General features: G+C 32.0%; 1 protein-coding gene across 1 annotated transcript; it reads left to right on the plus strand.

The window, feature by feature from the left end:
- The first annotated feature begins 6,765 nt into the window (after positions 1-6,765).
- On the plus strand, positions 6,766-11,986 carry LOC133333822 (UDP-glucosyltransferase 2-like). The gene is made up of 3 exons (XM_061542136.1): positions 6,766-7,048; positions 7,715-8,934; positions 11,927-11,986. Exons 1-3 carry the CDS (start codon positions 6,796-6,798, stop codon positions 11,984-11,986), a joined length of 1,533 nt encoding a protein of 510 aa, XP_061398120.1. The 5' UTR covers positions 6,766-6,795.
- The last annotated feature ends 2,143 nt before the right edge of the window (positions 11,987-14,129 follow it).

The raw sequence follows: 14,129 nt of genomic DNA on the forward strand, positions 1-14,129 counted from the left end.
CTGTAACTTTTAACAACATTCAATTAATGTTCTTTTGTTATTGTAAAAACATCAAAACAAACAGATGAAGTTGTTGTAAAATAAACATTGTAGAATATTGTTATATAGAGGTCAAATAACCTACTAGCAAACAATTTACAGTGGATATAAGTTAATTTGGCTGCACACCTTATGGTGGTGGGTATACAATGTTAGGTTCGGCTAAACTAACAACGTTTTTAATTGTTGAATATTATTTTATGTTATATTGTTATTGAAAACAAAATGCTTCATTTTTTTGTCGTACAACAACAAACGTAATTATAGTGTACTAATATAAAATAGGCGGAAGATAAGTATTTTAATTTTATTAATTTATTAATAGAAAGGAAACTTTTTATTCCATGCAATATTATCATTATATTTCCATATATCTTATGCTAAAATTTGAATTTTACTCCACTGTTACACACATACATATGTACGTTAATAGTGTTGTGCGTTAAAGCTTTTGATGAGCTTTTTCCTTGTTGAAATTTATAAGCTTTATAGAAAGCAATATTACAGCGAAGGTAGTGTGAAACAGCTTACAAAATTTACGATTTACGATACACACGAAATCCACGATATTACATACTAAATCTTCAAATAAAAGTTTTCTAAATTATTGTAAGTTATGAATTGTTAACAATGTGTCAATTGGATGATATTTACATATTCTTATTTTATTCTTTAAAATTTTCAGCCATTTTGGGAGGAAAAATTGCATAATACGTTCAAAAGGCCTAACCTTAAGAGATTTCATAATATTAAGGATATACTTATGTGATTCCAATTTTGTGATAATTTTACTTTTGACAAAATTCAGCTTTCAAAGTGTAAATGAGAATATCCTCCTTCCAAATGTACGACCATTATAGGTTCAGTAATAAATATTCAGTATCTTCTTTAGTGAGAGTAAGAGAGATTCTTCTTTTTCAAACAATAAAATTACAAAACAACAACATTTTGTACAAAATTTTAAATTTGTTGAAAAAAAATGAGTTGACATTCATATCCAAAACCTTATACCATAGACAGACGACAGCCTTAATTTGCATTAAAAACTTTTTAGGTTCTTAAAGTGTGTAGGATGAAAATTTTCACAATTGTTTCCAATATTTTTTGGGATTACATCTTTATGAAATAGATACATGACAGAACGGAAGAATAACATCTAAAATGATAGTAAAACAGCTCCCGATTTGAAAAATGTTGAAATTTGCCTTTATTTCTGATATTTTTTTCATAAACGTAAACAAATTTGACAACAATCAATTTATTTTCTACAGCATTGCCATATTGGGATTGTTTAATTCAGTTTGATTTTGTGCATTTAATTTGAATTGAGACTGTTAATGCAAATTAAGGCTGTCGTCTGTCTAGGCTATTACTGATTGAATTTTTCCAGTAAGATTTTTTTTTAATTCTAAGTAATACAAAATTCAAACTAACAAATAACTCATAATCATTCAATGACGTTTTGTGTAAAAATACAACATTTTATAACAATTGTTACAAAATACAGACTTAATAACATTGTTTAATATTTTTAAGTTTCCTGACTCTATAAACTATAAATATAAGTTATATATCTTCCTTTTATTGACCAAATCCAGATTAAAATATTTGTATATCTGTACATAGCATGCATATTTATATATATGCAATTTTATAAAGATTTGTCCATCATAAAATATATAAAAGCATTGGAAAATACATTTTTTTAATAAATTCATTTAAATATATGTATTTCAATGAGTGGGTTTTTAGTTTTTTGAAAATAAAATTGCAGTCATTAAAGAATTTCCATTTGTATAAAAAAACAGTTCAATTAAAAAATGTTTATCCATTTTTACAGTTTTCGATTGGCACAGATGTGTAAGCTCCATATCTGGAAATTAAAATCTTTTAAATTCCTTGAACAGGTTTGCACAGTTATAACCAATCTTACGAAATTTTGCATGATAATTTAAATTCATTTCCATAAAATGAATTGTTTTTGGAAAAATAGCGGTAATAAATATAAGTTAGGGAATGAAATGGACCAAAAACTTTATTTTTATCGGTTTTTCTGGTCGCTCCAGAGGCCGCAATTATGGCCCAAACACCGTGAATTTTTTCATGGAGAAGCGGATCGGGCCAGAGAATAAGCATGCCTGTTTTGATAAAGATCGGTCAATAGTTAGCGGGTCAAATGGACCCTAACTTTTGTGTGAAAAATGACAACATTTGTATTCTATAGCGTATATATTTACCACTGAAGGACGTAGACCCGAGAAGTTGATAGTATATCCAAGAGTAGTGGTTGATCTTTTAATGAATACCAATTGTATTGTCGTAGGTACTCGGATGCAGGAGTTACACTTAAATATTTACAGGTGCTTACGTATTCAGATGTTATTTAATAACCTATTACCACACTGAAGGGCGGAAATCTAGCGCGGATCGCTTTGAAATGTTCCATGAGATTCCAGTTATGGTCAAGGACAACGCCTATAATTTTCGGTGATGATCAGATAATAATTTTTCGGATGAAGTGGACAAAAAAAATAATTATTTGTACTTGTCGAGTCGAAAGCCGAACATCACAACACAACCCACGGTGAAGGGAATCTGGACAAGTATGTAGAGGGGCTGTACTGATTATTAGTAACATTTGCTGACCACTAGCCAGTCAAAAGTGTGCAAATATTGCCCAATCTCAGAATATAGAACCACAGAAAGTTAGATTTTCATGGAAGTTGTGTAGGGTATCGTATGGTCGGCCCCGTCCGACTATACTGCTCCGCTCACTGGTTTAAATATAAATATGTATTTCAATGAGTGAGTTTTTAGTTTTTTGAAAATAAAATTGCAGTCATTAAAAAATTTCCATTTGTATAAAAAACAGTTCAATTAAAAAATGTTTATTCATTTTTACCGTTTTCGATTGGCACAGATGCAGATAAGCTCCATATGTAGTTGGGTAATACTAGGGCCACCAGATTTTGAAAATGAAAATACATAGATGACAAAATTAAAAAAAATATTTTTAATAAAAATTATAGTATATGTATAAAACGTACATTTGGATTTACTTATTAATATATAAAACTTGCGGCCCGGCAAATGCTGTCTTGCCTTAGCAATATTGTTAAGTCCTTATTTATATTAGGCGAGTTTACCTGCGGCAATTTTTATCGTTCTCTTTTGAACTTGCTTCATGCGTCTATACAAGGCAATTCGATTTCCAAAATATTTTTTTATTTGTTGTTTTTTCACATTTAAATATATATAAAATGTCAACAAATACGAAATACACAAAACGAATTAAAAAAAAAAAATTGTTACGAGCAATTTTTTTTCATTATAGCATATGTATAAAACGTACATTGCCCCTGGATTTCTTATAAATATATAAAACTTGCCGCAAGTAAACTCGCCTAATCTAAATTGAGACTAAGGAATAATTTTCGGTATTTTGGATTTGTTTTTCAATTTCTATTCATACTTGCATAAACAACCGTTTTTGCTAAGAAATGTGCATGAGAGTGGTTAGTGTAGGTTGCTTTTTATATTATTTTCCCATATACCGTTTTGATCGTTATAACACACATTTCAATATCAATCTATGCAGGATAAAATATCAAGTTTCAGTTGCGTTGGGTCCAAAACACTCGTTTTAATACCATGACTTTCACATAAAGGAGCATTACAGTTCTGAGTATCTACTATTTAATGTTTATGACCAAGACTTGTTGCTATAGAAAATAAATTCATTTATAATTGACAAATGTGCGAGGATATTTTACGATTTCTGTTGTTGAGTTATAAGCGGTGCAATTGGTAAACGTTGTTTTCCCTTTTAAAATTTCTTTGGACATAATTTTTGTAATAATTGAATTCATGGAAAATAAATTTAAATAAAGTCATATAATTTGATTACATTTTTAAATTAGATTCTTTCCCAAATATATTTCCACATAATGGTAGCCCAATGCTAAGTAAGCTTTTTATACCTTTCACCATAAGGTAAAGTGTATATAAAATTTGTCATTCCCTTTGCAACACTGGAGACCCCAGAAAGTATATGTATACATTATTGATCAGAATAAAAATCTATGTCGAAATCACGCAATATTTAAGACAGAGATTTCATTGGATGTTTCTTAATGAAAATGGGATCTGTAGGGGAATGTTGGACACGGTTTTCAAACGAATTTTCTGTAATTTGGATTTTTAATGTATATCGATCTAAAAATTATTTTTTATGATAGCCTCACATATAATCTCAAATATTCGGCATATTGTCTGTAATTTGGTACTTTTTGCGATATCGGCCCACTTTTTATGATAACGGTACCACCATTAGTGTTTTGGAGTTTATGCACGCTTTTAACCAATTAGCTGTAATTAGATACATTGAGTTCCCACTGGGTAACAAATCTCCTTACCAAGAGTTTATATATCGATAGCCTAAATGACATATTGAAATATTTGTAAACGACGTTTTTACTTGTTATTAGATATCCCCATTTTATATATCGGCAATCGACATGTTGACGTATTTGTAAACGAATTGATAACATGTTATCCTTCACATTAGATATTATGACTATTATGCATTTGTTATATGGCTGTTTTACCGGTAATAACAAAGCTCTATATATTTTTCTATATTGGTGGTTTATAGTTAATAGTTCTCATACGAGTTAATAGTTCTCAAACTTTGCATTGAAAGGCAAAGTCAGAGAAAATTTTTGATTCAAAATATCTTCTTATATTAGTTCTGTTCGTGATACACATTTTGGTATCGGATATATGCGAGGGTTTGTGTTTATAATTTTAAAGATAAGATATTTTATATTTGCCGTGGCATAGGTAATTTAAGGAAGAACATGTTATTTAAATGTGAAATAACAACAAATAGAAAAATATTTTGGAAGCCGAATTGCCTTTTCAGCAAACAAAATAGAACGACAAAAATTGCCGCAAGTAAACTCGCCTAATCTAAATCAAGACAAAATAATCTAGATATGGATCATAGAATAAAAATTCTATGAATGTCTTTAAAATTTCCCAATATTTTCGTGCATTCTATGTGCAATATGTACATACAATGATCGCGTGTGCATTCAACTCACATAAAATGTTTTCAATACAATGTCAATGTAATAAAAAATGATTTTGAAAATTTTCAATAATTGAGAAATAAAGGTTTAAAAGAACGATGCGTTACCAATTTTTGACCAAAATGCGTCAAAATAAAACTACGACATCGTACAATCAAAACAGCTTGATAATAAATTCGTGCAAATGCAAATATGCTTCATAACATTTTTTTGCCCTGAAGATCCACGAACATTTCAAGACTAAGATATATAAAATCCGTTCAGTCGTTCTCGAGTTTTAGCGAGACTAATGAACAGCAATTCATTTTTATATATATAGATGAGTTAAAAAGTCGTTAAGTACGACCTGGCCAAATTTTTGGTCGACTATGTTTTCCAAGGATAGCTTGCAACCCATAGCCCAGAAGGAATATTAAATTACAGTAAATTTAAAAGCCATATTTTACTAAAATTAAAATTCGGTTGCAAAACGTGTCCTGAAACCCTAAAACACCAAAATTTAATAATTAGATAATATTTTTTAACAGCAAAACACAGCTGATTTTTATCTAACGTAATACTTTTCATAAGAGTCCCAGTCACAATCATAATCATATACAGTCTAATCCGCTTAATTGCAAACCCTTAAAATGGTAACTCCGGTTAATTAAAAAAATAGATGCTAATAATTCTGACACTTTTTTTGTTGACACTATTTCCACCGGTTAATTTAAACTCCGTTGAAATGAAAAATCTGTTAATTAAAAACGAAATATGTAACTCACCGTTAGTTTTACGTAGTGACTACTTTCCGGAACATTGACAGATAAATCAGAAAAAAATCTGGACTCCAAGTTTAAATCTATAGAGATGAAAATCAGATTTCGATTCATCCTGTCAAAAAGAAGTTAGTTCTACAACTATAGAGAGTTTTGGCGTCATTCGTCCAATATATCTGGGGATCATTCTATGTCTTAAATGTCAAAACTGGAAGTCAACTTCTGCATTTAGATTTTTTTGGAACATCTTCCAACTGAGAGAGCCGAAATTGGTGAATGAGATAACATGGCGGCCGAAGCTATTTCCTAATGTTTCAATAAACTAAATTTGTTCCTGGCATTTCAATACCACATTTATAGAACCAAAATCATTGAACTTCTGTTCGCACTTTCCACTAAACGTTTTTGACTGTCAGCTCTTTGAAACCATCCCGCAATCAATAGATAAATTATGAACTCCTGCAAGTAAAGTGTGCGACAAATTTGTCGCTCTAGCTACGACAATGTACATTGTTAACGTATCGTATCGAAATGAAATTTTTTACAGTAAGTTTATGTTTGCAACAGCAAACGAAATCTGTGTACGTTGCTGTATCAAATACAAGTTCAAACGTCAATGTAACCATAAATAAACCCCGGCGTATTTATATCAGTCTAATAACACACCAACATACTTTTTTATTCAAACCGACCCTTATCAATCATTAACCACTGTACGCTCTAACTCTCTCAGTCTATTTCGCGGATAGATCGTAAACCTCAAAGATTACAATATACGCTCATTGAGTTTTTATCACGGTGGTCGTTGTATTCGATGTTCTCTGTACTCATCGGCACATTTGTTATTGTTCAAAACAATGGCTATTAACTTCTTTCCATTTCAGTTCAATTCTAACATCGAAACGATGAAGTGTTCTAACACGTTTTTATTAATTGTTGCTTATCTCTTTATAAATTTAATACAACAAAATGAAAGTGCTAAAATTCTAGCTATATTTCCATTTCCCGGCCCATCACAATATATTTTGGTGAAGCCTTTCTTGAAAACATTAGCTGCTCGCGGCCATGAGTTGACGGTGTTGAATGCTTTTCCGTCGAAGGAAAATGTGAAAAATTATCGTGATATACCCATAATGGAGGCGCATGAAATACAGAAATGTAAGTGTAAAAATTAATTTACGGCACAAACACTCTGTGCTGCAAAGTATTATAATTTTTAACGAATAAAAATGAGAAAATATCGATATGTATATGGGACTTCTCCACACAACAATGTTCTGATGGTATTATAAGCTTGTGTGACCCTAAAAGTTTGTAACGCTTTGAAATATTGGCTCTATGTGGTGCGTCCGCTTGTCCATTACTATTTGTAATCAAAGTACAGGCCGCTGTTATGGAGCAATCGCCGGTACTGGCCGATTTTTCTAGCTGCTTTAGAATAAAATTATGATCTGAGCATCGTGAAAATCTGCAGTCTGAAAATCTGGCCAACAAATAAAAATATACGTTTTGATTTTGACAAATAAAAATATACGTTTTGATTATGATCGGGGTAGCCATCATATTACCGTACCTCCATTATACGATGTTTTGAGGGTTTTATACATTTTCAACCGAATAAGCTCTAAATTTGCATTTTGTGTTTGCACGGAGTGTCAAATTTTCTCCCAAAATGTATCAACATCTGTCCTCGTTTTCATTTTTTTGAGGATTTCGGTACATTCGAAGCCCTAGCCTAATTTTTCATCCCGGGAGACTATAGTCGCTTTTTCTCTACCATTTTCCCTGTTTACTTATATGTATGTTTCCCTCCTATTTTTTCAGATTATATGCAAGGAGCTGTTATCGAACGAAATATATGGTCTGAGCTAACATTTACATCGGAATTTTTCTACAATGTCACCAGATCGGTTTTAAGATGTCCACAGGTTCAAGAACTTCTCCAAACCGAATCATTTGATTTGGCTATTATTGAAATAATTAACTCCGAGGCATGGTACAGTTTTGGACCTCACTTCGGTGTACCAATTATTGGTGTCTCCAGTTTTGGAAGTGATTTAATTATCAATGAGATTATGGGCAACCCAGCTCCATTTTCGTACACTCCATCCATGGGTTCAGGCTTCACCGAAGAAATGACCTACATGGAACGTCTGCAGAATGTTGTTATACAGCTAATACAACTATTACACAATTATTGGGTGCATTTACCAAGACAACAGCAAATATTGGAGGAATATATGCCACACATAAAGGACCACGTACGCAATTTACGCAGAAATATTTCCCTGTTTTTATTGAATCAACATTTTTCACTTTCCTTTGCACGACCCAATGTGCCGAATATGATTGAAGTGGGAGGATTTCAAATACCCGCAGAACCCAATCCCCTTCCAGAGGACATTCGATCAATAATAGACAACTCAACACAAGATATAATTTATTTTTCAATGGGTTCAAATGTGAAAAGTAAAGATTTTCCACCAGAAACCTTGAAAATATTTAATGAAGTTTTTGCCCAGTTACCCTATACGGTATTGTGGAAATATGAAAATCCCCAGCTGCCGGGAAAACCATCAAATGTCTTCATTAACCCCTGGTTCCCTCAGGCTGACATTTTAGCTGAAGAGAAAGTGAAATTATTCATTTCACATGGGGGCCTCTTATCCACATTCGAAGCTGTTCATCATGGCAAACCAATGTTGGGTATTCCAATATTCTTCGATCAAAATCTTAATGTTAACAATGCCGAAAAACGTGGATTTGCCTTAAAACTGGATGTGAAGACGTTAACCCCATCTCTGTTTCGGGATAGTATTTTGGAAATGATGCACAATTCCAGTTATAGACAAAAGGCCAAAGAAATTTCACAGCGTTATCATGATAAACCAATGAAACCATTAGATTTGGCAATTTACTGGACGGAATATATTATCCGGCATCGTGGTGCACCACACTTGCGTAGTCCAGCTCAGAAAATGAATATTCTACAAAGTCATAGTTTAGATACAGTTGGCGTCTTGTTGATTGCAGCGTTATTAATTGTGGGTATGGCGAGTTGGGGTCTTTGTAAATTTTGTAAGTTTATATTTGTTCGAAAGACGACGAATAAAGTAAAATTAAATTAACTATAAATTGTAATATAATTAAATATTGTATCAATACTTTTTGTTATTTTTTTAATAAAATAAATAAAAAAGTAATTGATATAGACTGTTTTAATTGTTAAGAGGCGACACAATATATTTGTTTAAGAAATTTTGTTATATAATGAAATGGAATTATAACGGTCAAAATTCGAAAATTTGGTATTCTAAAGGGAGAATGAGATGACAATTTGTGTGAAATTTTTTCCCAACAAAAAAGAAAAGCAATAACGAAAGGATACAAATCGAGCGGGACCGACTATATAATCCACCACTTCAGACGTATACAAAATGTGTTTTAAAAAGTTGAAATTGAACGAAACCAAACAACTTAACATACATAATTTTTGACTGCATTCAGTACAATGTGCAAAATTTCGTGGTATATGGGATCTATGTCTAAATCTAAACCGATCTGAGAAAAAAAACATTATTCAAAACTCAATTAGGTACGTCGCAATTGGAAAATTTTTATGTGCACCATTTACAGATAGTCAGACGAATATATATATGGAAGCTATATCTAAATCTGAACTGTTCTAAACAAACCTTAGCCCACGTTAGTTTATGCTCAATTCGTTACTCTGTGTAAAATGTCGTGTAATTCGAACAGTCGTGCGGAGCTATATCTAAATATGGAATAAGTTTTTCAGAATTTAACTCACGTTACTCTATACTCAAATCGGCACGCTGCATAGTGGTCGAAATCATTAATTTGCGGCGCGAAAGTAAAAAATCTAAGTATAAAATTCCGTATTTTGTAATTCCGTATAATGTAATCAATTACGGACACTTTCTCGACTCAGATTTTGATTTTGCAGCAGAAGATTTGATAGACATTTATATCAAATTACTTATTTTGTATAATTTGTATATGAATTGTTTATATAATTATACGAAATGTATTGTTTATTGATAGCAGAGGAGAGGAAATGTCGTATTGATATATTTGTGTTGGGGTTTTGGTGTTGCAGGCTATTGTTGCATGGTGTGTAACTTGAAATGTATAAAAATGTTAACTGCACTTCATTGTTAACTATTTAATACGGATTCTCAAGAAACCAAATATTGACTGATTAGCGCCTCTAAATCGTGTCCAAATCCTCAAAATATTGCAATATGGGGGCTAACGAATAAAAAGCTGTACTATTTGCTACCCAATTAGAATCCAACATATCCAATTCCATAAAAAACTTCTTTGGGGGGTAAACTTAAATGGGAGCTAAACTAAACCTTGACCAATATTAATAAGTTTTGGCAGGGAGATTTGGAAGTCAAAAATATCAAACTACACCCAATTTGAGTTTTTGTTTTTATGCCTTTTTAGGGCGAAGGTCATTCATGTAAATGTTTTATTAATTTCTCTTTCGGATTAACTACATTTGGTTGAAAAACGTGGTGAAAATCCACAAACTACCGGAAATCGAGGGTACATGATTCGATCAGATGCGTATTGGATCCGCTGATTCCCATAAGAGGGCAGTTCGGAAACTTCTTAGCCTAGCACAAAAAGCACGGTATAAACAGAAAAAAGTTAAGTGTTTTGGAAACTTCCAACTCTGTTATGAGCACCTGTTCAATTTTGTTTCGATCTGGCAACTCCATTATATAGAAACAGGTGTTCAAAAAAGACGCAGAAAAAAGTTAAGTGTTTTGGAAACTTCCAACTCTGTTATGAGCACCTGTTCAATTTTGTTTCGATCTGGCAACTCTTTTATATAGAAACAGGTGTTCAAAAAAGACGCATCCGCATTATTAAATATTAACATACAAAATTTACATAAAAAAGGTTTATCGGGACAAGAAATTCATAATGATATGGCGAATGTGTTATGCAACAGTAAACAATTGGGTTGCTAAATTTAAACGTGGTCGTACAAGAATTGAAGATGAACCAAGTAGTGGACGTCCAAAAACAGCAACAACAACAGAAATTGTAGCCAAAGTGCATGATATGGTATTAAATGGTCGACGAATAAAAGTGCGTAAAATTGCTAATATCATGGGCGTCAAGCATCAAATGATCGAGTCCATATAATTTTGCATGAAGAACTACAGATGAAAAAGCTTTCTGCAAGTTGGGTGCCGCATTTGTTAACAGTCGATCATAAACGCATAACAATTAAACTTTCTCAAGCGTCTTTGGATCGTTTTAATCAAAGTAAAATGCATTTTAAGCGTTGTTTCATAGCTGTTGATGAGACATGGATCCACCACTATGCTCCAGAGACAAAAAAACCATCCAAACAATGGACTGGAGCTGGAGGAAGTGCCCCAAATAACAATTCAATCGGCTGGTAAGGTTATGACAACTTTCTTTGGAACTACAACGGTATTTTATTGATTGACTATCTGCAAAAGGGTAAAACAATAAATTCAGAGTACCATTGCAACCTCTTCGATCAATTAAATGTACAAAATCGAGAAAACGTCCTGGCTTACAACACCAAAAATTAATTAGTCATCAAGACAACGCACCAGCGCACAAGAGTGTTTTAACAATGGCTAAAATCAACGAATTAAAGTATGAGTTCCTGGACCACCCACCTTATTCTCCTGATTTAGCTCCCAGTGACTTTTCCTTGCTTCCAAATCTAAAAAATTCCTTGCTGGCAAGCGTTTTACCTCAAAGAAGACCTTGAGGAAAAATATTTTAATCAAGGCATAGAATTGCTAGAAAAGCATTGGACTACGTTTATTGAAGTTTCAGGAGATTATATTGAAAAATAAAAATATTTGTGGACAGGATTAACGTGATGTATACGCTATGAATTTGACGTTAGTAGTAATATAACGCGATCTAAAGGACTTTGTTATAGGAATATAAAACCATTTAATTTTTCCTCAATCAGTCGAAATTTTTTTTTTTAATTACTTACCATTTCCTTAGATGTGCCTTATAAAATTAATATTCCAATACATTTCAAAATCTTTATTTATATCATGTTAATCTTGTCCAGTATTTTTTTTTCTGTCATATCGTTTTTATTTCTATTTACGTTATGCGAATATTCATCGAATACTTATATAACTAAATTGGTTGTTGTTATTGTTGTAATGAAATTGATTTGCATTCCATATACATACATATATTTTCACAATATTTTGCATTTTAACGATTTTAAATGTTTCAGTACATTTTTCTATGCAATTTGTAATGGAATTTATTTTTAAATGCAATATTCAGAGGAGGCAAATGTACATATACATATGTATGTTTGTGTTGGTTAGTGTTTTCGTATATAATGTTCTCATATGTATATCATGTTATGCATGTGTTATGTAATGTGTATTTCAATGAGATTTCTATGTGTGAGATTGAGTATCAATGAATATATGAATGTTATAGATTTTATTTTTCTTTAATTTGTTTCAAATTTTAATTTGATTAGTTTTGAATATATGTATAATAAGTTATTTCTTCATAATCATGTGTAACATTTAGCAAAATTTTAGAATACATTAAGAGAGAGATAGAGGGTAGAAGTATGAACATAACCAACAAATATACATTTAATCAATTATTTCTCTTATAAAATCTTCAACTCTTATTAAATACAATTTTTTTATTTCACATTTCTGTTTGGAATATTAAGAACAAGTAAACACAATATATTAATTACAGAATTTAATTTTAGTTTACATTTCATTTGGGATTTAATGTTATAATGGAGAAATATAATAGTGAAACGAATTGTAGTTTTTTCTTTTAATTTAATAAAAAATAAAAATTTGGAATTAAATTAAAAACAGGGTTACAATAATACTAAATGTTATAAACATTTATACCCACCAACATGATTTTTATACCCTACACAACTATGTTGTCAGGGTATTATAGCTTTGTGCAGCCCCATGAGTTTGTAACGCCGCGAAATATTGGTCCTAGACCCACCTTTAAGTATACCGATCGTCATATCTCGACTAGCTGAATCGATCTAGACATGTGTGTCCGTCCGTCCGTCTGTCCATTATAATTTGTAAACACGATACAGACCACAGTTATGGACCAATCTTCACGAAATTTTGCATTTAGGATGGGTTCGACCCAATGAAGACCCCTATTGTTTTTAGTAAAGATCGTTTAATATTTAGGGGATGAAATGGACCAAATACTGAATTTTTGTCGGGTTTTCTGGTCGCTCCAGAGGTCGCAATTATGGTCCAAACATCTCGAATTTTTACATGGAGAAGTGGACTGGGCCAAAGAGTAGGCATGCCTGTTTTGATAAAGATCGGTCAATATTTAGCTGGTCAAATGGACCCTGACTTTTGTGTGAAAAATTAAAAAATTTGTATTCTATAGCGTATATATTTACTCCTGAAGGACATAGACCAGTGAAGTTGACAGTATATTCAAGAGGAGGAGTTGACCTTTAAATTGATACCAATTATATTGTCGTATGTACTCGGATGTGGGAATTACACGTAAATATTTACAGGTGCTTCCGTATTCAGATATTATTTAATAAACCATTACCACACTAGAGGGCGGAAATATAGCGCTGATCGCTTTGAAATGTTTCATGAGGTTTCAGTTATGGTTAAGGATAATGCCTATAATTTTCGGTGATGATTAGATAATAATTTTGTGATGAAGTGGACCGAAAACTTATTTTTTGTGTTTTTTTGATTCGGTATATAGGCTACAATTATAAGCCGAACATCACAACACAACCCACGGTGAAGGGAATATGGACAAGTAATTAAAAGGGCTGTACTGAATATTTGTAGTATGTGGAAAGTATGTCAGTGTATGGAAAAATTTCTGTTGACCTCTAATCGGGCAAGAGGGTGCAACTATCACGAAATATTATCCAGGATCGCAATACAAAAACGCAGAAAGATGGAGTTCTGTGGTAGTTGTGTATGGTATCGTATGGTCGGCCCCGTCCGACTATACTGCTCCGCTCACTGGTTTTATTTGTATAGTCTGTTTCAAAACTGCTAGAATCTACAATTTTTTTCGATATCATAATGGAAAAATTGTTATCGTTGTAAAAAATTTTACATTCTTGCAGGTTTTGGAACATACATATATTTATATGTTCTCCAAAATTACTCGTACCAATTTATAGAGAATTTTCATTGAC

The sequence above is a fragment of the Musca vetustissima genome, unplaced genomic scaffold (assembly GCF_032173495.1).
Source record: "Musca vetustissima isolate MV318-11 ecotype Yass unplaced genomic scaffold, APGP_CSIRO_Mvet_v1 utg2745, whole genome shotgun sequence".
Classification (NCBI taxonomy): Eukaryota; Metazoa; Arthropoda; class Insecta; order Diptera; family Muscidae; genus Musca; species Musca vetustissima.